At 38.2% G+C, this 25,935-nt stretch overlaps 1 protein-coding gene across 4 annotated transcripts in view; it reads left to right on the top strand.

Annotated features, from left to right (window-relative positions):
• The first annotated feature begins 10,487 nt into the window (after positions 1 to 10,487).
• The window catches only part of qkib (QKI, KH domain containing, RNA binding b), a 119,466-nt gene continuing 104,018 nt past the window's right edge, over positions 10,488 to 25,935 (top strand). For 2 of the 4 annotated variants that reach the window (XM_077247050.1, XM_077247052.1), the window contains exon 1: positions 10,504 to 11,234. In XM_077247050.1, coding sequence (XP_077103165.1) covers positions 11,093 to 11,234 — 142 coding nt within the window. In that variant the 5' untranslated portion in view covers positions 10,504 to 11,092. Of the gene's footprint in view, positions 11,235 to 25,935 lie in introns of all 4 variants that reach the window. The other 2 variants (XM_077247048.1, XM_077247049.1) reach the window with 2 other exon arrangements.

Below are 25,935 nucleotides of genomic sequence, written 5' to 3'. Positions count from 1 at the left end.
CATGATTCACACATGCGTAGACAATTTCATATGCATGAAACCTAATTCACGTACACACAAAAAAAAGTATATACACAAAAAAAATAGATATTCACAAAAAGCAATACACATGCCCAAAATAAAATTATATATTCATCAAATACATTTCACTAATGCAAAACACAATTCGTAGATATACAACTGTGCACAAAAACCTTTGAATGTTTAAAATGTACGAGTGTGTCCTTGAATTTGAATGTGCAAATCGTCATTCAAGTACGAATCGCCTTGCATGTGTGTGTGTGTGTGTGTATGTGTTTTTGAGACTTTCCTGGCAGCGCTTTACAGGTAACACAGAGCAGTCATACTCTTTAGCCAATCAGATTTAAGCTTATCAATCGGCCAATCAGTATCACGTGAGGGCGGGCCGTACCTGCATTACGTCATCAGCTTTCGACCAGTTCATGGCTGAGCAGAGGTAAGTGCAGTTAATCGTTCATTTCTGTGTCAACTGAAGTTAGAGATCAGTTGAAGCAATAGTTTATGAACTATTAACTGATGTAAGCAAGTGCTGTTGTAATCAGATATCCCATATTGTGTCAAAAATGAAGAAGAATGATGCTTGTTTTGTTGTATTTTAGCTGCAGGTACAGACAGCTTTCACACCCACAACACTCACGCTAATGATTGCAAAACAATCATCTGTGGTCAATACCAACCATAGCTCTCTTAGCACTGGCCTCATCGAGATTTTTCTTTAAATGGTGAATAGACCTATTTTAATGAGCACACAGTGTTTATTTGCCATTTGTGTATGTTGTTAAATTATTATTAACACTTGTTTCCCTCGATTTTTCAGGATTACTCACCTTTGGTGTCAGGGCCGGCGCTAGCCATTTGGGTGCCCTAAGCACAAATGCTTGGTGGTGCCCCCATCACCATATACGTGCATATGTGTGTGTATTTATATATACAAAATAATTATACACAGTACACACGCATATATCATGTAGACACAAACTTTTATTTTGGATGTGATTAATCTTTTCCCAGCCCTAATAATTTGACAACTCTGTGAGTATGAAAATATACAAACACTGAGATTGTCGTTTTTTGTTTTCTAATTGCAGTTTCACCAACAGATGTCACCCCTGGGCCTTGGCGTATGAACCCCTTGAAAATGACCGCATTAACCGCATAGTACAACAACGAAAAAACGTATCTAAGCGGTCTTCCTTTTCTTCTCAAACAAACTAACTGCATCTTAAACAGCCCAAGTTTCAAAATTTCACGGGGGAGGAACCCCCGGACCCCCGTTAAAATAAAATATTCAACATGCAGGGCTAAAAAAGCCTGCCCCGGATCATTTGCACTACTTGCGACGCCCCCCTGGACATGCATACACGACTAGGGTTGCCACCTATGTCTGATAAAAAACCTGGACATATCGATGGCCCGGCCACCGCTTTGCTCACAAGTGAAAATGTCCATTAGACATTAGACCCAGAAGACAAAATTAGCCTTTGTGCAGTAAGATTGTGCATAGTCGTGAATATTTTAAACATCTCAAGTATTCTCACTTATCTTACTTAACTTATAGCTTACCTGATTGCTTAGATACTGGTGCTTCTGCTTGCTTTTGCTTCCTCTTTGCTAAAGAAATAAGTAGAGGGATGACATAAGATTTGCATTTGCATAGTGGGTTGCCTGGTGTTGGCTTTAGCCATATGGAGTAATTGTCATTTTTCATCCAGTCATTATTAAAGTATGTTTCATTTTCTTTTTTACTGGCCTTTTTTATCTTGGTCCTCCGTCTCGCCACCCATGTTAACGCTAACGAACGACGTGGATGTACAATCTTCTTCACTGCTTCTCTAATTACCACCTGTAGTAACTGGCTAGCTGCCAAGACAGATGCGCTAGATGACGTAGCCTACGTCACGTCACACGTCCCAGAGCCAATGATAGCACATTCTACACACAAGAGACACCGACCACTCTTTGCACAACGCATAGGCTATTTCAAGTGGAGAGAAAATAGTAAATTGATCATACATATTCACGTAGCCTTTTCGAAAACCGGGACATTCAGTGTCCCGGGAGAGTGGATAAATTTCCCGGGACAGGTTATTAAAAAGAAGGACAATCCCGGTAAAACAGGGACAGGTGGCAACCCTATACACGACGCAAGGGCGCCCGCGCTACAAAACTAACATTTTTATTTAAAACATTGTCTTACCTGCAAGCGACGCGCGAATATCATATCAAAAAGTCTCTTCTTTTTCCTTTTTTCCGCCCCCCGACTCTTGGTGCCTTTTCGAGGCCATGTCTGAGGTCGGTGTCTGCCAAATTTGACATTGATTGAGGCATAATCGAACAGACCACTGGGAGGTGGGGAAGGGGGGGCACCAAAGGGAGACTGGCACAGGAGATTCACCTTTTTCTCGACTAATTTAGTCAAGGCCTATATTACTTTTGTATTGTTTTTGTATATTAACATGCTTTAGACCTATTTTATTTGTTATTTATACTAGTAGCCTATTGTGATGATTTTTCACGACCCAGATTTTTTGGTGCCCCCCCCCAAGCACTTGGTGCCCTACGCGCAGTGCGTGATGTGCGTGTGCGGAGCGCCGGCCCTGTTTGGTGTGACATCTGGATAGCAGTCACAAACATCTTAATTTCGTGTTATTTCTTTATTCTCTTTTATACTTTTTTTTGTATTAATGTCTTAATTGGTAACACTTTACAATAACGTTTAATTAGTTAACATTAGTTAACATTAGTTAACATCAACTGCACGTAAACAGCATTTATTATTTTTTGTTAATGTTAATTTCAACATTTACTAATACTTCATTAAAATCTTGTTAACATTAGTTAATGCACTGTAAACTAACAATAAACAGCTGTATTTTTAACTAACGTTAACAAAGATTAACAAACACCGCAACAAATGTATTGCTCATGGTTAGTTAATACATTAACTAATGTTAACTTAGTTATTGTACCATATTGTAGACTGTTACCAATATATTCAACATGCATTTCCTTATGTTTTGTGCTGTATTGTCATGTAAAGGTTTTTAAATAAGTTTTTTTATTGCCATCTTAAGGTCTCACAGGACAATATTGTGAAGCATTAATAAAATAGTAAAATAGGCAAATCTGATTTTATGCTAATAAGACAAAGGTACTTATCATAGAGAGGCAATTAAGATTATGCGACTAAGATAACTCAGTAAACTCTATTCAAATACCATCACCTAATCTCCAACGTCCTCTGTCTGCACCTCTCGTACTATAGGTTTTTACTATTTTAAATATCAGGACAAAATCTTATATGTCCTAACAGAGAGGTCTACTGATGATTGGATTGAACACAATTCATTTGTTCACTTTTCTATTGATTTATTGTACTTATATTTATATACTTTAAAAGCAAAGTAGACTCTGACTGGATCTCACAACTCTGGAAGAGACAAATATTGCTCTGTACTGAATGTTGTGCTTCATACTTAAGACTGTCAGTTCATGATCTTCATATGTAACAGGAACATTAATCATGATCAAGTCATTTTATATATATTTTATTCCCAAAGGATTTCGGAAACTTTCAAATTAATAAAACGTGCACATCAAATTGAACTATGTCTTTGAATCTTTTAATTCTGACAAGAACATTTAATAATGCATGCATAGCAGGGCTGTATTCCTAGAGCGTGTACATACAGTCCGCAGGAGACAAATGGATACAGTAACAATGCATCACTTTAAACCTCTTGTTGAAACAACTGTCAAAATGGATGTCTTGCAGCATGATGGTTTTCAAAGAATTACAGTAGGAATGGTAAGATCACAGTACTGGTTGTCTGCAACTTCATACATCATCTGTCTCGGAAATCTGAAACAATAAAACTACATAATATATGCAGTTTAAAACAAAACATGTCTCTTATGCACGTCATTACATACATTATCATAAGTTGAATGTGTGGTGGACAGGACATGAAATTCCATCAATACTAAAAATAAATGTTTATGTTCACATGTGGACTAAACAGCAGTTAATAAACTATTGCTTCAACTGATCTCTAACTTCAGTTAACACAGAAATGAACGATTAACTGCACTTACCTCTGATCAGCCATGAACTGGTCGAAAGCTGATGACGTAATGCAGGTATGGCCCGCCCTCACGTGATACTGATTGGTCGATTGATAAGCTTAAATCTGATTGGCTAAAGAGTATGACTGCTCTGTGTTGAGTAAAGCGCTGCCAGGAAAGTCTCAAAAACACACACACACACACACACACACATGCAAGGCGATTCGTACGTGAATGACGATTTGCACATTCAAATTCAAGGACACACTCGTACATTTTAAACATCCAAAGGTTTTTGTGCACAGTTGTATATCTACGAATTGTGTTTTGAATTTGTGAAATGTATTTTATGAATATATATTTTTATTTTGCGCATGTGAATTGCTTTTTGTGAATATATATTTTTTTCACGCATGTGACTTTTTTTTGTGTGTACGTGAATTAGGTTTCATGCATGTGAAATTGTCTACACGTGTGAATCATGTTTTTATCATCATAATTTCCTCATCACCATCGTCTCCATCAAGGTCGGTGGATCCCCGGTCTCCATCTCCGGCCTCCGCGACCAAGACTCCACCTCGGTCCGTTAGCTCCACCTTGGCTCCCACCTCCCTCATTTCCACCATGGCCCATCAGTCCAACAGCTCTGCCAGGCTCCCTCGTCTCTCTGGCTCCGCCTTGATTGTTTGTATACCTGCCCTCGCCTCAGGACTACTCTTCTCCGGCTTCGCCTCGTCACTTCGTCCCTCTGGCTCCGTTGGACTCCTCACTCCCTCCAGCTCCACCATGCTCCTCTGTTGCTCCGGCTACATCGCGGCCCTCTGGATCCCCGCCTACGCCTCGGTCGCCAGAGCCGTCAGTACCGTCATGCCCCACCGTATCCTTAGCATAGCCTTGGTTTCGTCGGCTCTCCTTCTACACCCTGGTCTCCTCTTCCATCTGCTCCGCCTCCGTCAGTCAGGCTCCTGGAGTCGTCAACACTTTCTCCAACCTTGGCTCCTCCCTCCATCAGCTCCACCATGGGCTCCCTTCCAGGCTTCAGCCGGGATCCTCCGTTGCTCCCTCCCTCCTGCTCCATTTCCTTCCTGTTCCTCCTTGGCTCCTCCCACCATCTGCTCCGCCCTGGTCTCCCGAGCCGCCGGCTCCGGCCTGGTCCCCTGAACTGCTGCCGCCGTCCTGGAGGCTTCCCGTTCTGCCGAACCCATGGCCTCGTCAGCCTCCAGGACTCTCACCCTCCCACCCCTTTGGATGGTTTACAGTGCCAGGACGCGCCTCCCAGGAGGGCAGGGTAATGTCACGTGTCAGTGCATGTTTGGACTTTCAGTTTGTGTTTTGATTGGTTCCTGTTTTCCTTTGATCTTTACCCGCCACTCCTTCGTTTCTATGGCTACTATCACACTGAGTTAGTTTGTCCCAGCTGTGTATGATTAATTATCTCGTTTCTGTTGGCTATTTAAGATGCACCCTTTCTTTCAGTCTTTGTCTGATCGCTGTTGCGTTTATGTGTGTTTCCCCTGCCTGTCTGCTTGTTCCAGAGGACTATTATTAAAGTTTGAGTTTGTATCGATAATCAGAGTCTTCAGTCTGTTCCTGAGAAAACCAAAAGTGTGACAATATGAATGTGAATGTATTAAAATAATAAGCACCTACATACAGTACATGTAGGGCTGCTATAAATAAGTCTACTCTAAATATCTTGTGCTCATTGTCTTTATGGATATGAGTTTGTTATTATGGATTCATCCATAGTAAGTTCATTCATGTACTGTATGATTTTATTTCAAGACAAAACTAAATAACTACACATTTTGTCAAAATGTAGGTTTACAATACGAATAATTTTATTTCTGACTAGGATCTTTCTTGTGACCAACAAGTTTCTCAGATGTCTAGTAATTGCCATTGACATGATTATGAAAGATAAATATAAAAAGCATATTTTTTGTTGTTTATAGATTTATCCTCTCCTCCTCATAATTCCCAGTTTCATAACACTAAAATGACTTCGCCATTATCCATTATCATTATGTCTCTCTCTCTCTCTCTCTCTCTCACTCACTCACTCTCTCTCTCTCTCTCTCTCTCTCTCTGATTTGAATATTGTTTTATCCAGTGAGTCAAGGCTTTCTGTTAATTACTTCTCTATTCATTTAACCATATGGGTCTGTTAGAGAGGAATTGTCTGACTCCTGCATTAAATGGCCCACATTCCGATCCTCTGATGCTGAAACGAACATGAGTTCCCCCCTTTATCTCTGCAGCGCGTCAAATTAGCACACAGTGGATTCGTGTTACAAAAGAGAAAGACAAAAAAAAAAGACTTGGAGACAACCTGACCGGACGCTTTGTGGCTGTGGTAGGTGGCACAGTCTCACGGCTAGGGCTGTTCTCATGGATGTTCAGTGTTTACTGAGCCACGGGGCTGCCATGGGAACTAATGACCGATTTATTTCGTGGAACATGATCAAATTTAGTAATGTGTTCGATAAGACATTTTGCACTGGAAATGAGCCTTGGAGCTCAGTTATGGAAATTATTATTGATGTTTCATGGTTGTTTCAGTAAGGCATTCAATCATTCATGACTGAATTAAATTTAATGCACCCGGGCTTCACAAAACTATAATTGCACAGATTCTTCACATTTATAGAGGACACATCAGCGCATTGATTTCCTAAATATTTTCAATAAAATGTTAATCATTAAGTTAGGCCAAGCAATATTATATTCAAATAAGCTGCTGCTGCTGTAGCTACTGCTAGTATTACTGTAGCAATTTTCAGCTCTCTTGAAAGTTGTTATGCTTATTCTGAGAGATCTCATTTGTATGCATACGTATTCTTATGTAAAATGTGCATGTACATTTTTCATAGCTAGTGTACAATATCAGCATATTGACGACTGAACTGGGCTCAGTATACTCTAACACAATTTCATAGCAGAGGGTATAATGGGTAAACATTTCATAAATAATTTGAGGAGAACACTCAAGAAGTATGATATACAGAATAAGTCACACATTCATTTGACTTAGTTACTTAATGTGTGTGTGTGTGTGTGTGTGTGTGTGTGTGTGTGTGTGTGTGTGTGTGTGTGTGTGTGTGTGTGTGTGTGTGTGTGTGTGTGTGTGTGTGTGTGTGTGTGTGTGTGTGTGTGTGTGGTCCTGGCAAACCCTACGCTGGGAGGACCAAATGTTCCTTAAAAAATGCCAATACCAGTAATTTTTTAAGTTTTTTTTTTAATTTTTAACTTTGTCTTTTGGTCCCATGAGGAAAATCAGACTAGCTTATAATCAGACTAAATTATGTTGGGTTTTTTGTCCATATGTTGATATTGTGAGTATTTGTGTCTATCCAAGTGTAAAAAAGTAAAAAAGTGTGTTCTACAACCAAACTTTCCTAACGAATATTAATGAGATCAATTGGCTAATTACCCTTCATATATTTGTACAAAAGCATGCAAATGGTTTATTGAATTAGTGTAACCATTGTGAAGGCTTTTTTCCCCTTGGTTTCATCAGTTTGCGGGCAGTTTTTATATTCGGCTCAAACCCACATACTGGTCACATGCACTTACAGAGAAGGGGGTTTATGAGGGGGATCTGAAGGAGGGCTAACAAGTGAAAAAGTGATAGAGCTGGAAAGAAGGAGCCGGAGCGAGATGAAAGGCGAGAGTTTGAGAGCGACAGTGCACTTGTTCCCTGGTTCGACCAAACAGAGACAAGCTTGCTCTCCTTGCCTGGTTTCAGGGTGCATGTGTGAAGGAATGCATTCATTAATGTAATTCCTCTGCTCTCAAACAAGGCTTCCGTCATTTGGAGAGCGAGCGAGGAGCCGCAGGGTGGAGGGGCAGTTCTCACTGAAGAAGGGATGAGGGTAAATACTCCCCCTTCTCTGTAGTCAGGAGGGCAAGGCGCCCTAACACAGGCCTCTGCGTCCAAGGCGATCTGCATGTGAAAGCCCCGGGCATCACAAAAGGATGAAAAGGTGCTGGGCAGGACCTGGACAATCCCTTCCTGTTCTGGTGGGTCGTTTGTTTCCATGCTGTCAGATACTGGGCCGCCAGCCCTCTCTCCCCTCATCTCTTCAGCCCTCTGGTGCGTTGTCCCTCGTTTTGTTTTCCGGCTATTCCTTATACGTGCTCCTTGGGTTTTTTTTTTTTTTCGTTCACGTGAATAGGAGTGATGGACCAATGTAACGTCAAACGGTGACTGGAACAATTGCTTTCATGGCTGCGTCTAAAAGCCAAACAGCACCATGCATGAGAACTGCTTTGCATAACAAAAGAAGTGACAAAACCATTAGGCCAATTAGAGTATTTATATAAACATAGCAATGAAGGGATGTATGCTTGCTGTGTGGGAAAATAACTTTACTTCTCTGAAATGTTTGATAGCTTTGCTATTTCTATTCTAGTTTGGTACTAGGGAACAGCATTTGTTTTTTTCAAAATCTAATGCATTGCATTAAAGCAAAGAATGAATGCTAAGAATGGAAATGTAGCCCATCAAACTTCTAAATCTCTGTAAGCGTTCTGCTTGTGGTTTTTATGCTGCTCCAGTAAGGACAAAAAGAATGTTAATTATGTAAATTAAAAAGCGGCCTAATCCAGAGGGAGGAGCGGTTCCCATAGCATTAGCTTTAATTGAGTATTTCAACATATTGACAAAGAATTAGCCTCCATCCGCATTGTGTAATGATTTTTCTTTTTCTGCAGAGGAAGTTCTCCTATTGAGATAAATGCCTTGTTTTCTTCTTTACCATTGAGGTATGTTCTGATGTGCACCGGCGTTTAGTCAATCGCACTTCTCCTTTACTATTCCAGCCAGCCAAAAGAAGACAAATGAGTCTTTTAATATTAGACCGATGTGGCACTCAGGCTCACAAACGCCTGAAGAGGATAGCACTCCTTTCTCAACAAAAAATGCAGTATTAACTTGTTAATGTTAGTGTTAATGCTAAATGTTACACTGTAAAAACAAATTTGTTAGACTTACTTAAAAAAGCATGCAAACTGATTGTCTTAAAAAAAACTAAGTGAAGTGAAATAGGAATAGTATGTTGTACTGGCAAATGCTTAGTTAGTTCACTTACACTACAGTAAGAACTGTAGAGAGTACTTGATCATTTACTTTAGATTTACTCTTGACTTAGTTCAGCTACTCAGAATTACTGACTCCCAGAGTGCATTGCGTTAGGAATTTTGTTGTTTTAATTGTCAATTTTATTTGCAGCCTCGTGTCAGTACTAGCACAATACAAAAGCAAATAAAATTGTTATTGCTTCAACTAATAAAGTAAATAAAATGTAATTGTTACCATTGTAGTGTTTTGCAAGCTAAATGTTTAAGTATGTGTGTTACTCAGGCATGGTCAATTGCAAGATACTGTCACAAATATAGAGGGATTATATAAACCTAATTAAAAGTTTCACAAGGTGTTTATGAGTGTTAGCAATAACATTTTAAAAGATCCTTATTCGACCTGAAGAATAGTTAATGATTTAGTTAGAAGTTAGGTCACATCTTAAAAGCAAAACATTTATTACTTCCCTTCCTTTGAAACCAAATAACTGTGATTTCTTGTTGCATCGCTGTATCAACAGGAAGAGAATTACTAAAATATAAATGAAGATCCAAGTGCCCAACCAAAGGGAACGCTGATCAGCATAATGTCGAGTTCAAACAAAAACATCTGAGGAAAATCAACATCAATTTATGAAGTCAGCTCATGTGATGTTCATTCAAATCTTTCCGTTGTATTGAGAATCACCATTCAAGATACTAGGCGGGAAAAATATTAAATGTATTTAGTGTTAGTTAGTGTTAGTTAGTGTTAGTTAGAACAACTGTTGAATTTTACCATGTAGATTTTAAAGATAGCTGAAAAATGTTGCTTTGGTGAAGAAATGTAAACTTTTTATTGTTCTCTCACCTTCACGTCGCTCGAATTTAGCATAATTTTATTTCTTATGCTGTCCGAGCATCAAAATGTGCAATTAAAGTATAATAAAACTATACTTTTAGTCTGTTTTTCAAACAAACCTGTATGGCTTTGGTAGATTTTGCACATAGCAAATTTTATGAAAGAGCATATATATATATAAATTATTCCTCATGATTGTGTTGTGCAATAGTGCTGGATATTGATGCAGAACAAGGGGTTTGGGAAATGGATGGTTATTCATGTTCACTTGCAATTTGCACGTATCGGAAAAAAATAGGCCTATAGTTAATTTGAAGACACGCATCACGATACGTATGTTTCAGAATGGAGTCTGCGTTTAAAATGGGCTAATTGTTTTTCAAATGTATACAGTCTCCCTCTCTCTCTCTCTCTCTCTCTCTCTCTCTCTCTCTCTCTCTCTCTCTCCTCCCACAGTCTGATTTCTGCTGCTGGGCTCAGTGTGATCATGTGACGGACTCGCGAGCGCAAGAAGAGCTGGTCGGTAACGGAGGACCGAAAGCCAATCTCATTGAGAAAGCGCCTTTATTGCGCGTGAGAGACAGGAGGGACAGTCGTTTCTAGTGCTGCACACATAGGCTACACAGACAGACAAGACACAGGAAGCTTTGGGGAACTCGGGGAAAGGGTGCATTTTCACCGCCTCAAGAGGAAGTTAAGGACAAATCTCTCGCTAAAATAAATCTTAAGAGGGACACTGGGCACGCGGGAGTCGCCTTTGCGAGTAACTTGTGGGATTTATTGGGAATTGTTTTTGAAAGGAGACCTGGCTTCACTCTCCACCCGTATATATTTCATTTTGTTCATTTAATTAAATTTCATCAGCTGTCTTAAAACAACTGTCATCCCCAGAATTGCAGTAGCTATTGCAGCAGCGGATTGTGCGTAAAGACAGAGACAGCATCCTTTGCCGCGGAAGACTCAGGCACTTGCCTCCTTCACTTGCGTTTTTGTACTCTATTTATTATTTATATTCCAGGCTTTATTTATTTTGGGACTTTTTCCTGTTTATTTTTGGGGCGTCGGTGGTGATTTCTGTGGAATATGGTGGGGGAAATGGAAACGAAAGAAAAGCCGAAGCCGACCCCTGATTATCTGATGCAGCTCATGAACGATAAGAAACTGATGAGCAGTCTGCCCAACTTCTGCGGGATCTTCAACCACCTCGAACGGCTTCTCGACGAAGGTAATGTTGTTGAAGTGACATGTGTCCGTCAAATCCCACAGACTGGCATTGCTGGGAACTGCGCGCCGGTTGTCCACGCATGAGGCAAAACGCTTAATAGCAACAATTTATGGCGCCAGTTGTGTTTTTTGGTGTCAGACCTTCACCTTTATTTTGCCAATCAATCACACGACGTTTACAGCCTTATAGTTCAGCTTTAAAAGCTGCTTAAGTTTGCGATCGGATACGGTAGTCGCTACTTCTCCGTTGCAAGGGTACCTGTGGCTTGCGAAATGATTTTGAAGTGATTCTGATGGATTTCTCGTTAGAAAAAAATATATTTTTGTTTCATATGTGAATAAGAACGTAATGCAAAAGGTTAATTTCACCTTAAGAATATGATTGTCTAGGATATGTTCTCTGAGGTAGGCCTACAAAATTATAACTCGTACAAGTAAAATGTCTCTCATTTAAACTCTTAACAGATTTACACTAGGAGAGAACAGATTTTTAATCGAAAATTCCATTTAGAATTTGGCCCGTTCCGACGTGCTCTAAAAGAGAACGTTCCAAATCCCTTACGAGTGAATAGTTGTATTATTGGACGGCTAATGCCTACGTGATAATGAATTAGCAGAAAATAAGTGACTGAGTTTACAAGCAAGAGAAACTTACTGTACCCTTCAGATCCTCTTCTGGACCGTTGCAATTTAAATAGTCATCGCAGGAACTGTTGTTCACTAAAATAACCCCCCAAAAAATGCCACGCTATGAGTATAAGAGTAAGTTGGGAAAAAAGTGTTTCCTTCACAGTTTATGCCGTTTAAACTGCGAATAAACGGCATAAACTGTGAAGGAAACCGTTCTCCCTCGCTGTATAAGCATAATATGTCAGTATCCACGTAGCTTAGTTTGTCAAATTAGTATGTTTACTAGACTACTGTGCACCATGACATGGTTTAATTGTGGTCCCAGAGGAGTCGACCTCTCTGTACTTTGTGGTTAAGGGTGGGAATTTCGTGAATTGTGGCACCAGGGGGCTCTTGACTAATTCTTTAAAACCTCTTACCCATTTCCTGCTGTAAACTTTATAAAGTTGTAAATGAGGTTTATATATTTGAACAAACTCTTTTTCTCGTTTAGTTTATTTTATAAATGTTTTAATGAGAGTCTTGGCCTTTATTGCAAATAAAATTATGCTAAATAGCCATGTAAAGTGATCAAAGGATAATACAAAATCTATCTATCTAAAGTGATCAAAGTATAATACAAAATCTATCTATCTATCTATCTATCTATCTATCTATCTATCTATCTATCTATCTATCTATCAATCTATCTATCTATCTATCCATGTTTTTTTTCTAGAGAGGGCCCCCTTTTATTGCTCAATGTTCCTTTCATTCCTCGATGCAGAGGCAGTTCTGTCAATGTAGACTGATTTTCATTGTTAATTTGTAGTCTAATTCTCCTGCCTATTTAACAAATGCATTTTCCTTTCTTTAACTTTATGGAATTTCACTGCCAATTGAAGATTCGCAAAAAAAAAAAATGTTGTCAAAACAAAGCAAATGTAATTTCAGATCATGATGTGCTTGTAGTAATTTAAAGCCTCTTGAGGAAACCTAGTGAAATTACACTTATAAAACTCCATCATTACACACATTACTCTACATTACTGACTCATTACTCGTCATTACTTACTTATTACAGTGTGAGGGAGAGAGAGTCGTCATATTTCTGACACCCTTGAGCGCTACCACCCTCCCTTGCACAACTTAGGTAGGTTGGAAGGTTTATAATTGCTGACATACACCATTCCAAATAACTGTTATTTGCCAGTGAATCATCCTCACCCAACATGGCATTTCAGTGTTGACGTAGTCCCTTGGCATCCGCAGTTAAATACCCTAGGATCCGATTCATCTGCGCATCGCAGTGGAATGACGTAAGCCTAATAACTCCACTGTGATGTCAGTGCAAAATGTCAGTTTAATTTTTTTAACTTCTGTTGAAATATATTCTCATTTGTCAATATAGACACTATTATAAATACACCAAAAAGTGCCTTTTATACACTATCCTGTTAAATTTGCTTTTCGGACATCATGATATACCCCTTGGGCGGGCCTGCGGCCTGGCTTTGCACTCTGTGCTTTGTGAATTGCAGCAATTTCACAGTTGCTTTCTTGTTTGTTTCTTGCCACTCACATTTACAGCCTCTCCCTCTGGTCGAAACTAGCTTCCCTCTCTCAGTGATGTTCGCCTGTAACATTAGTAATCAGGACTATGTGGCTGATCCTACCTGCCAACATGAATAATATTCTGCGTTTCAATTGCGAAGTATGACTCACGTCATGAGTTTTCACAGCTTTTTACACCGAGAGTTGGAGAGAATCTGGCATAGAGATGTGTCATGCTGTTTAATGTGATCTTTTTCAGTAATATGCCAGTTAGAAGAGTTTCCTCCACCACATATTATGGGTTTGTCACAGTCTAGGTTGTGCAAATCTGAATTAATAACGCTGTCAAGGGAGCACACACTCCGTCAGACTGAGACAGCGAGTTAGTCATGTGCTCATGAGAGTCGCTTTCACTTCCACTATTGAACCATTGCAGAAATGATCCCTGACCTTAGATAAACAGGACATACTGCTCAGATCTGCATGTTAAGAGGGTGTGCAAATGCATGCATGCCTCGGATCAGTTGCCTCTTGGAAAACTAATTGCGATTGGTCATGGTCTTTTGTGATTATTAGAACAGAAAATGTGTTTCTGTATCCGTTGAGAGACGTTTGTCCTGTTGTCGCGTTACAGCACTGTAACAAATGGGCTGCGCTCTTCAACATACTTAATCTCTGATGCTTTGTCGCTATAGTGGAACCATCTCCAACGCAACCCTAAATCACAAGCTTTTGCTGAGCTCAGCTCTATCCTGTCCTAGAACGTAAATTACGGTCTACCGCTCATGCTGGACCACTGCATTGATCATACATGAAAGTTTTCTGCACGGCTCTTGGAGAATGAAAATAGAGAAATGAATTGAGAGTGTTGAAAATCAGTGGCAGCATCGATAATCGAGGCAAGCGATAGCTCAGAAGCTGCGTGAGATCGCATGTGTGATATTCCCCATGGGGTGTTGTAATATGCAACAAATCTGGCTCTGTTTGGATGAGAGTGTGTGTTTCTGTCGGCTTGCATCCATCTCCTAATGTGCATTCATTTTACACTTTTGTTTGTAATATCACACAAGCGGGTACAAGCGGTGGCTTGGGAACACTTTAGATTTAGACAATTGCTGACATTATTACTGTGAGAGCACTGTTAATTTTTGTAAATTACTCTACTGTAATCTACCGAAACTAGACGAACTGTTATATCCTCCCATAAATTACTATTATATCATTATCATTGTTTTTGTTTTTTTCTTGAACATTTGGTGCTAGTTTAGAAGTTAAAGATCCAGGCTGATGAAATTTTCAGTTTCCAAAGTTCACATTTAATCAGAAGGCACCATATACTGAAGACTGTCTGGGATCCTCTATTGTTATTGTGTCCTTGAGCACTTCACTAGAGCACTTCACTTAACTCTGGGTTGCTCTGGGGAGATTGTTCATTTACTTGGTAATTTTAGACACTTTAGATGAGAAAGCTGTTGGGGCAGATCAAATTTTAAAACTGTTAATCTCTTAACAATATTATTAAGTGCATTTTATCACATATATCAATATTTGCTTTGAAAATCCCCCAATTGAACTTCAAGCTTGAATTGCATCAGTGATAGGAAAATCCCTTAAAACAGGGAATTGTATGCAGGTCAGAGGGCAGGAGTTATTGTGTTTTTTTTAATCACATTAAAAAGATTCAGGAATCCACCACCCCAATTTCACCTCTATCTCTACTGACTGTTTTGTATTAAATATTAAAATATGTATTAATTTAGTAATTCAATGGGATTTTAGAAGTGTGTGCTGAAGCCAAATATGTATTTTAAATTAAAATGTGAACTTGTGAACTGTACATGTTGAGCAATAATAGCTTAGTGATTGGGGACATTGTTTAATCCCAATTCAAAATCTCTAATGATTTTGCCATGATTTGAACTCCCAGGTTTTATTGTGAAATATATATATATATATATATATATATATATATATATATATATATATATATATATATATATATTATATATATATATATATATATATATATATATATATATAAATATATATATATATAAAGTTACAAACCTAAAATTGCATGACATTTTCAATGGAAACTTTTCACATATTCGGGGTTCTCAGAAAGGGAAGTAGGAGGTTGGGCAAACTTGAATGTGTGTGTGTGTGTGTGTATATATATATATATATATATATATATATATATATATATATATATAATATTATTTTATTATTATTGGGTTGTTGTTTTTTTTAAATTCCCATTTGCTCCAAAAGAAAAGAAAAAAAAAATCACAATAGCGTTTATGACTTGTCCAAAAGAGGAAAAAAATTTATATTGAGGAATTGATTAAGGTGGTCAGAAGAGAGATAGATGTCAAATCATTCCTTTAGCCATTGTATTACACATCAACTAGCTTTCTGAAATTTAATGCAGAGGTAATATAACCCAAGGAATAATCTAACATTACTAGATTTACAATGTTAATTAACTGTGGAAATGCGTCATCACAGCCTGTGAAAAGGGTCCATTGGCCAAAACCGCAGTCTAAAACCCCTTTAACAAGTGCAAGCGAGCACCAGTGTATTTGATACACATTATGTGAAGCCCCTTGCCATAGTCAGTGTTGTAGAGAGATGTTTCTCCCCGCTCTGAAGAGTAGTGTGGCCTTTAGATATGAGACGTGTGACCGGCCCTGGCATGTCACCTGTGAGCGATGCATGTGCGTGAAGCAGACGTGATGCTCACAGTCTAATGCGTAAACCCCTGCCCCCGTTAGTGCAGATGAATGCCCTCAATGGGCAACAGGAGCAGTCAGCCATGCTAGGCCCTGCACTCCACACTGTAATAAAGGTGATGAATTTAATCAGGGGAGCAGCCGCTGCCATCAGTACAAGGCCCATAAGGCAAAGTTGTGCAGCTGACATCCATAGAGAATGGAGTTAGTTACTGTTTGAATAGAGACAGTAATAGAAACAGAGATGTATGTGGGCCTGTAAGGCACTGTAATGCTCAGTGGTCATTCATGGTTTGTACACCAAATTGTTCTTTTATGGTGTCGTAAAAGGTTTCTAAATAACTGACTGCTGCAATGTAGTAACTGGACGTACATAATATTTAGTATTCGAGGCACTCAAATTCGATGTTCAAACATTCTGAATTAAATGTAAGATATTCTTTAGTCTTAGGATGTCGAGCCTCAGACGGCATGGCAATGGACCACCCACTGACACTGCCAGTCTGATGCATATTGCACACAGAAATGGGAAGAGCTGGCTGAAATCTGATTGGGGTGTATCAGTCTGCCTGGAAACAAAGTCAAGTTTTCTAACTACCAACATAGAACTATTTACTTGATTTGCCCAAAAATTCCAGTTTAGTTGCGTCAAATCTTTGAAAGATATAAGATGTCCACAAACAACACTTTTATTCAGCAAGAATACAAAGGGATTTTATTTCAAGTAAATGCTTCTAAACTTTCTATTGAGAATCCTGAATAAAATGTATTATGGTTTCCACAAAAATATGAATATGATACATCTTTCTTGAACAGCGAGATCTTATAAATCTTTTTTTTTTTTTTGAATCCACTAAACTGGACATTTTTGGCCAATCAAATAATTAGTTCTTTGTAAACATGATCATGTGACACTGACGACTGGAGTAATGATGCTGAAAATTCAGATTTTAAATTTTAGGAATACATTACATTTTAAAATATATTAAAATAGAAAACAGATATTTTAAATTGAAATAATATTTTAAAATATTAGATATTTTTGATCAAATAATCTCAGGTGAGTTCTTTCAAAAGCATTTAAAAATCTCTAAAAAATCCCAAACTCTTGAATCTTAGTATGTCTGTGATGAAATCAGTATTTTATCAACTTGGATGGGTGTTTTTTTCACATTTCTTTCACAAAGTCTTTCACATTTCTGATCATTTCTTTGATGTTTTCTATACACAGTCACTAAACCAAAACACTGCATTTTTGTTGTTGTTGTTGTTGTTGTTGTTGTTGTTGTTGTTTTTAAACCTGCCTCTAAATGGCATGTAAACACAATGTGATTGGTCAGTCATCTCGACCTTTACTACCTAAGTAGCTTCAAACTGAATGTACAGATAGTCAAACACAATATAATGTATATAACTATCGGACAAGCTTTAGTTAAAAGAAAAAAAAGGTATCACTTTAGTTTATGGTCAATTTCTCACTATTATCTTTTTGTTTATTAGCATGCATACTACTAGTATATTGGCTGTTTATCAGTACTTATAAAGCACATATTAATGCCTTATTCTGCATGATCATATTCTACATCCCTGAATCCTACCCAATACTTAACTTAACAACTACCTTACTAACTATTAATAAGCAGTAATTGGGAGTTTATTGGGGCAAAAGTTGTAGTTAATAGTAACAATTGGACCCTAAACTAAAGTGTGACCGAGAAAAAAAAAGTTAGTTGCCAATAAGTTAACAAGATGGATCTAATCTTCCCACTCATCAAGAGCTTGTTTGGTCTGTTACACAAATCTCAGAAGCCTCATTGACAAAAACAACGATCCTATCACACTTATAGTTAACCAGGCAAACAGGGCTGTTACATAACAGCTGGTTTATCACTAGCCAAACAAAACAAGCACACTAACAGCGGTCATTAATCTCTCACACAAATTCACATCTAAAAACAAAATCTGACATGTGCTGCTAATCACTCTCGGAGGAACGATTATAATGACTTTGCCTTCTAAAACTTCAATACAAGGCGGTTTACTTTCAGAAAAAGCTCTTTCTTGAAAGCTCCTTAAAGTTCCCATGAGGACTGGAGAAGCCCATGCTCCTCTGACAATTAGTCTAAGTGGCCACATTCATCACCTAATTGGAGCAATTAATTAATCCTGAGGATTTTTACTGGGGTCAAAGTCAATTTATCCAGAGTTAACTTCTTTAGGACTCTGTCTTTATTTGTAAAGTAGCTGTCCTTTCTAGGATACTTTAGAATTCCTCTCACTTTGTGGCATTAGAGGAAGAGGAAATGAGCTGTGTACTCATTAGAGACAGAGAGACACTAGAGAGAGTTGGTATTGCTTATTCAATTCAATGTATTTAATACTGAATGCTTAAATATAATGTATTTACTGAAAATATCTAAATATATCATATTTGATTGTGTTAATTTAAAACATTATTTTACATATTTACTCTCTATTTTGTTCTAAACTTTATGAATTTTTGTGAATTTTTGGAAAATCTTCATGCAGGTCTTTTTTATATATTATATATTATATGTTTCTCAATATGCGTTCTTGTCTGTACTTGTGTTCTTGTGGACTTGTGAAACGTCATCAGTCGCTGCCCAAGTACTGTTCCAATTCAAAGTTCACATCTAGCCAAGTCCAGTTCAAATCCCCGGATGTGTTTTTGATCCGCCCATTTTACTGAGGATGCATCGAGAGGTGACTTGTGCGGACTTGAGACAGCCAGGTATCCCAGAATGCATCTCGCACCAACCAGCAAGCGTCAATAGCAGAGGAGAAAACCCACGTAATATAAAAATACTAGTGTTATTGTGTCATGAAATGTAATTTTAATAGTGTTTCAGGCGAGAATGTAGTTGTTTAAAGCTCAAATCTGTGGTTTATTTATAAAGATAGCGCCTATTTGGAAAATGTATCTGACGATTTCGGAGTTGTGAGATCCAGGCGATCACCGGGAGTTCAGCGCTCATTAACCCGACTGGAACAGCTTTCCCTCGGCTAGTCCTTCTGATGTTTCCCGCTGGCTCTGATGTCTCTAGTCTAGTGGTTAAGCATGAGATATAATTTGTCTTGTGTATAAATCGATCTTTGGTCTCATTAATCTATAGTTTGTTCCATGGCAAATCGTTTTGGCTGAGAGCAAAATGAAGTTTCATAACTTTATATATTTAGCATAGACTGTAAAAACAAGTTCTCTTTTTATTTTTTATTTTTTTAGAATTTCATCCAAAATTCAGCATTTAGCTTTTTCTGGAAGCCAAAATATTCTTAATTTTTTAATTAATTATTTATTCTTAGTTAAAATTAAAAAAATTATGTGAAAAAATGAAAATACTACATGAGAAGAATTTAATTCTTAAGAATGTGTTGTGAATTTTGGCCGTTTCTTGGGTTCACTGACTCAATGGTCAAGTCAAAAATATTGATTATAAATAAATATATTTTTAGTATCAATAAAAAAAATCTATTTAAAATTGACTCAATATTTGTAATGTGTTTCATGGTTGTTACTAAACTAACAACGCAAGTCAAGTCACCTTTATTTATATTGCGCTTTATGCAATACAGGTTACATTTCGGCTATTGTTCATCTGAGGTCAGTTCAGTGTTGATTCAGTTCCTTTGTAAAGATCATTAATTATTAAATTAGTTAATTTTATCTATAAAGCAGTTCTGCAAAAAATGATGTCATCGTCCAGCTTAGTCCAGTTTTCATACAACATGAACAGCGTTCGACAAACAGTGTGTGATTATGATTCAGGCTGCATCACAAGTCAGAATTCAGATTGGGGTCGGTAGCATTTAAATATTCATCCGGTTCCTTTAGTTTGAAGAGCGATTCATTACGCCGGTATGGAGCCTGAAGCTTGCCATCGGGTCTGTGTGCTGGACCTGTCTGGTTCGTGTGTCTCTTCTGAGGGTCTGTCATATCAACGATGCCTTTACAAAGGGGATTGACTAGTAGACACGGTCTTTGCTGCGTTTTGGTCTTGTCTAGATTCCCACAATACATTGAGTATCCTGTGTGATTTACTATTTGTACAGCACGCATGTAGAGCTTTCTAATCCAGTCACTTATGAGCTTCCATCTCAGTTCTGTTTCTGCACATTTATTTTGTTCCTTTCAATGTCACTTTGATGGCCTCTACGTCCACTTTGTAACTGTTTACTCCTTGATTACAAGGCTGTGAGTTTGCAGACAGTTGCAGGAAGATATTCCTGGAGTGAGTTTCACTTCATCTTACATTCTGAGACAGTGTGCCAGTGACACTAAGTTTAGTCCAATTGTATCTTTTCGCATTGCATAGTACACGCAGTGATATTTTGAGATGCTCTGAGGTGATTGTGCATTGAAGAGACTTACCTAAGATCAAAGCTCATGCTGTTTCAGGTAGACATGCTTTCCTTCTGAACGTCATCATTTCCTGTCACAAGATAACTTTGAGGGGTCATTAGAGCAGAAGTGAAGAACACACAGAGAGAGATTGTCATCTGACAGTACTTGATGTACCAGAGCACAGGGGTCACGGGGTCATTGTGTCACACAAAGTCATGTGCCTCAGTTCTCCTCGCTCAAGAGCAGCGCCAGTTCATTTGAAGGAGAAATCAATCACATGACAACCCCCCCTTCCATTTCGGTTTCCATCAGTTACTCTATATATCATTGGGGATTATTATGGCCGGCTTCCTGGGATGCCATCATTATTAGTGAATACATCAGCGTTGAGCTTTATAATGCATTCACATCCCTCATTTTAAAAGCACTCTGTGTAATTGAAACTGTTTCTCACAGACTGCTGACTAAGTCTCGGGCTCTCCGGGAGACTGGGCGAGATGGGAATGTGAATAGAATCTACCTACACGGACAGAGTCGTATTGATTTCAAAGTAAGAGGGTGAATGAAAAGGCAACATCTGAGCTCGTTTGTGTCAATAGATTTTGGTCTCCTGTCGTTCCTTATCCTTCCCTGTTGCCTCGGAGAGCGAAATCCTATAACCTGAAATAATTCATATTTCCAGCGAGATGGTGCGTGAGAGCTAATGTGTTAATCAAAAAGTGTTTTTTTCTGGTTATTTAACTTTACCTTCATTTAAACGCAGCGTTTGTCGCTATTAGGGGTGCTTGCTGTGTTTGTGGACCGCATTGTTATCTTACAGGCTGTTGTGTCAGGACATCTATAGTACCAGTAGGCATCTGTATACCATTGTTATTGTAGTATCAATGAGATACTATAATAGTTTTTATTAATATTTAGAATTTTGTTTTATTTTTATATTTTGTGTTGTCATTTTAATTTTAGTTAAAGTTTTAGTAATGTAGTAATATTCTAAAAAAAAACTTTTCTTAGAATCAACTTAATTTCCTCTAAGCCTTTTTGCCATTTGCTTTTAATCAGCTAGTGATTTTTAGTGGATGGATGAAGTACAAGTGTAGTTCATCAAATTAGTATTTTTTTGTCTTAATTTTTTACAGGATATGGATTGTTTTACAACTTAAAACCATGCATGCAACCTTATTTTTGTGAAATGTTTTGTTTAAATATTGTGCACACAGAATGCTACCTTTTTATGTGTGGCTGAAGTACAGTATCGAAGCCAGCCCGTTCTCTCGATTTTGCCTTTATTATTGGTTACTAAAAAAAAACATACTGGTCAATCAGCAATTGATATAGTCCTAAATACCAGATGTTCTGAGCAGAACTGAGCTGATCTGGTGAAAGGATCCAGTTATCTCTTTTAGCAGCATGTCAGCATGTTGGTCTTGCTCAGGCCTCTGCTCTGCTGTTCTTGTCTTTGGGCTATTTTTTCAGTCTGCTCCAGATTCGAAGGTAACGCTTGGTCAGATTTGAGGACTGTTGCTGCTCGGGTAGCAAAAGGAGATTGATGTGTTTACCTTTCGTCAGCAGCACAAAGTTCAAGGTACGGGAGAGACATTTAATTGAATCTAGCCTCTTCTGAATCATTTTCAAATGTTCTGGGCGAGGAACCAAGCAGATGCCTTTTAAAGGACACGAAGGGGACCATCTAAAGTGCCATCCATTAGAGTATTCTGTTTAATATAGATAAAGAGCAATTCAGGCCATCTGAGAAATGATCGATTCCCTTACTTACTTAGCGTGATTTATCTCATACCCTTTGCACACCAAATGTGCATTTTAATTCTTTGTTAAAGGCTAATGGCTCTCTCAGGTTTTTATATAATGTCAGAACGCAGCCAAAAATTTTCCTGTTAATAGCATCGTCACACTAAAGCCATAACTGACCTTGATTTGTTAGATCTGGGTTTGCTAATGTATACTGTAGATTTACAGTTTCAATGTAATACATTTGTCATACCTCTCTAGGACTATAATCGTGTTTCACACTGAAAACTCAGTATGGATCTGACTTTTTGTAAAGGGTAAGATGTTGAAGCTAAAAAGTGATGTTTTCAGCATAAATGTGACCTTCCGTTCCAAGAGCATGTGATGTATGTGGCTGTTCATTTTCTTAAATTAACCTATTAACTCCTTACCGCCTCGTCCCGTGACAGCGCAACACAATTAGGTGACAGCCAATCGGTGAGGCCAGAGCGGAGAAGGGATTTGCTTGGCTTTGTGCTTCACTTCATTTGCCAACTGATATATGAACAACGCTGAGACTGTGTGTACCTGTCATCTGATGTTCCTGTCCCCTTTGTCCATCTCTGAAAAGAGAGTCGCAGTCACTAGCCTTGTTCTCATCTCAGTGCCTAGGTGCTTTGAGCTCTTCATACTAATTGAATGTCTCAGTTGCACAAAATGATTGTGTTTTTTGACAACTAGACTCAACCCTTTGATTACTTCTCAAAAGCGTCTCACGCTTTCTAAGTGCTTTTTACTTTTTCAGTATTTTTAAGTGATTGATATTAAATAAGGAATGTCTTGATTAAGATTTAATGGACCAATTTGCATTGATCCATGTTTAGAGTGCTTAGTTAGTTATGTGGAGTTTTCAGATGTTATCAAATAGTTAAGAACGTTGTGTGGTACAGCTTCGAAATGCTATTGAAGGATTGAGCTGTGTATTTTTGTTTTGAGGAATTATTGGTGTTATCGAACATTAGTTGTGTAATGTCGTTTTGAAGCATTATAGAAGTGTAGAGTTAGTTGCATAGTGAGTTTTCAGCAACTAGTTACGTGTTCAATTCCAGTAGTTGTCTAGTAGAGGTTTGAATTGACAGATTTATTTTTGAAGTGTTATGAAAGGGTTGAGTAAGTTGTGTAGTTGAGTTTTGAGGTGTTATTTAAAGATTGACTAGCTGTGTAGTGGAGTTTTTTGAAGAGTTATCAAATAGTTTTTTGTTATTATTTACAGGTTTAGTTATGCCTGGCTCACACTACAGGAGTTTTAAAATCCTAACCGATTTTGAAATCTGGTTGCACCACACACTTAAGGAGAATCTTTGCAGATTTTCTTCCCTCAAACCTTAAACATGCTCACACTACAAGATTTGAAAATCGTGGCGCATCACACACTACAAAATGTTAATAAGATTATCATGCCAGATATGATTCCACCATGATCACGTGATCTCACGCAACAGATCGGAAGCGGAAAAGTGGATGTAAACTAAATATCTGTCCTTCAGATCACGTCATATTTGAAAAATATTCCGTGACCAAGGAAAGTGAAATCTTTAAAAAAAAAAATCATCCTTTTAACATTTAAGGATATTTCTAATGAATGGCGTCATCTCTATGAGGTGACGTGTCAGCTTCAGCGTTGCATAACAGAACATAATGATCTAACAAGCTTGTGTCAGGTTTATGTTCTGTTATACTATGTGGGACCCTTATTTTGACACTGTATCTTCTGTTTACTCCACTTTCTTTTGTTTCGGTTTCATTACTGAACATGTACTAGTCTTCGTGCCGGCTGACAACAGTGTAACACTTTTATTTAGCAATAAATAAATAAATAAAGATAATACCGCATATCCTTTTTTACAGTCTATGCGCATATCACGCTGATGAGTCACTCAAAATTACCCCATTCCTTCACCACGACAGCACTACTTGTTTCTTATTGGCTATTGTGACAGTACTGACGTAATCACAATCTTGCTCATCCCGATAAATATCAAACATGTTTGATATGATCGGGGCGAGCCCGATTTGTGTGAGAGCAGATCGGGAGGTGAAGATTCAATCTGTGAACGCCTCACATTACCAGATAATCGTCGCCGTACATCGGAACCGATCGAGGTCCTCGGCAAGATATTTTCTCCGATTGTCGGGAGGGGGAAATCGGGCATAAATCGGCCTAAAACTCCTGTAGTGTGAGCCAGGCATTAGTTGTCTAATAGAGCTTTGAGGCATTGTTGAAGGGTTGAGTTGTACAATGGGTTGTGTATTGGAGTTTTGAGGTGTTATCGAAGGTTTGTTGATGTAAATTTTTGATACATTAATGAAGAATTAAGTTTATGTTATTGTTTAGGTTGAGTTAGTTGTGTAGTGGAGTTTTGAGGCGTTGTTAAATATTGAGTTAGTTGTGTAGTGGAGTTTCGAGGCATTGTTAAAGATTGAGTTAGTTGTGTAGTGGAGTTTTGAGGCGTTGTTAAAGATTGAGTTTGTTGTGTAGTGGAGTTTTGAGGCGTTGTTAAAGGTTGAGTTAGTTGTGTAGTGGAGTTTTGAGGAGCTGTTAAAGATTGAGTTAGTTGTGTAGTGGAGTTTTGAGGCGTTGTTAAAGATTGAGTTAGTTGTGTAGTGGAGTTTTTAGGCGTTGTTAAAGATTGAGTTAGTTGTGTAGTGGAGTTTTGAGGCGTTGTTGAAGATTGAGTTAGTTGTGTAGTGGAGTTTTGAGGCGTTGTTAAATATTGAGTTTGTTGTGTAGTGGAGTTTTGAGGCGTTGTTAAAGATTGAGTTAGTTGTGTAGTGGAGTTTTGAGGCGTTGTTGAAGATTGAGTTAGTTGTGTAGTGGAGTTTTGAGGCGCTGTTGAAGATTGAGTTAGTTGTGTAGTGGAGTTTTGAGGCGTTGTTGAAGATTGAGTTAGTTGTGTAGTGGAGTTTTGAGGCCTTGTTAAAGATTGAGTTAGTTGTGTAGTGGAGTTTTGAGCCGTTGTTAAAGATTGAGTTAGTTGTGTAGTGGAGTTTTGAGGCGTTGTTAAATATTGAGTTAGTTGTGTAGTGGAGTTTCGAGGCGTTGTTAAAGATTGAGTTAGTTGTGTAGTGGAGTTTTGAGGCGTTGTTGAAGATTGAGTTAGTTGTGTAGTGGAGTTTTGAGGCGTTGTTAAAGATTGAGTTAGTTGTATAGTGGAGTTTTGAGGCGTTGTTAAATATTGAGTTAGTTGTGTAGTGGAGTTTTGAGGCGTTGTTAAAGATTGAGTTAGTTGTGTAGTGGAGTTTCGAGGCGTTGTTAAAGATTGAGTTAGTTGTGTAGTGGAGTTTTGAGGCGTTGTTAAAGATTGAGTTAGTTGTGTAGTGGAGTTTTGAGGCGTTGTTAAATATTGAGTTAGTTGTGTAGTGGAGTTTCGAGGCGTTGTTAAAGATTGAGTTAGTTGTGTAGTGGAGTTTTGAGGCCTTGTTAAAGATTGAGTTAGTTGTGTAGTGGAGTTTTGAGGCGTTGTTAAAGATTGAGTTTGTTGTGTAGTGGAGTTTTGAGGCGTTGTTAAAGATTCAGTTAGTTGTGTAGTGGAGTTTTGAGGCGTTGTTGAAGATTGAGTTAGTTGTGTAGTGGAGTTTTGAGGCGCTGTTGAAGATTGAGTTAGTTGTGTAGTGGAGTTTTGAGGCGTTGTTGAAGATTGAGTTAGTTGTGTAGT

The sequence above is a fragment of the Siphateles boraxobius genome, unplaced genomic scaffold, assembly GCF_051911475.1.
Source record: "Siphateles boraxobius isolate OS27281-9 unplaced genomic scaffold, OSU_SipBor_1 104, whole genome shotgun sequence".
Lineage (NCBI taxonomy): Eukaryota > Metazoa > Chordata > Actinopteri > Cypriniformes > Leuciscidae > Siphateles > Siphateles boraxobius.
This window is presented reverse-complemented; position numbering and strand designations above follow the sequence as displayed.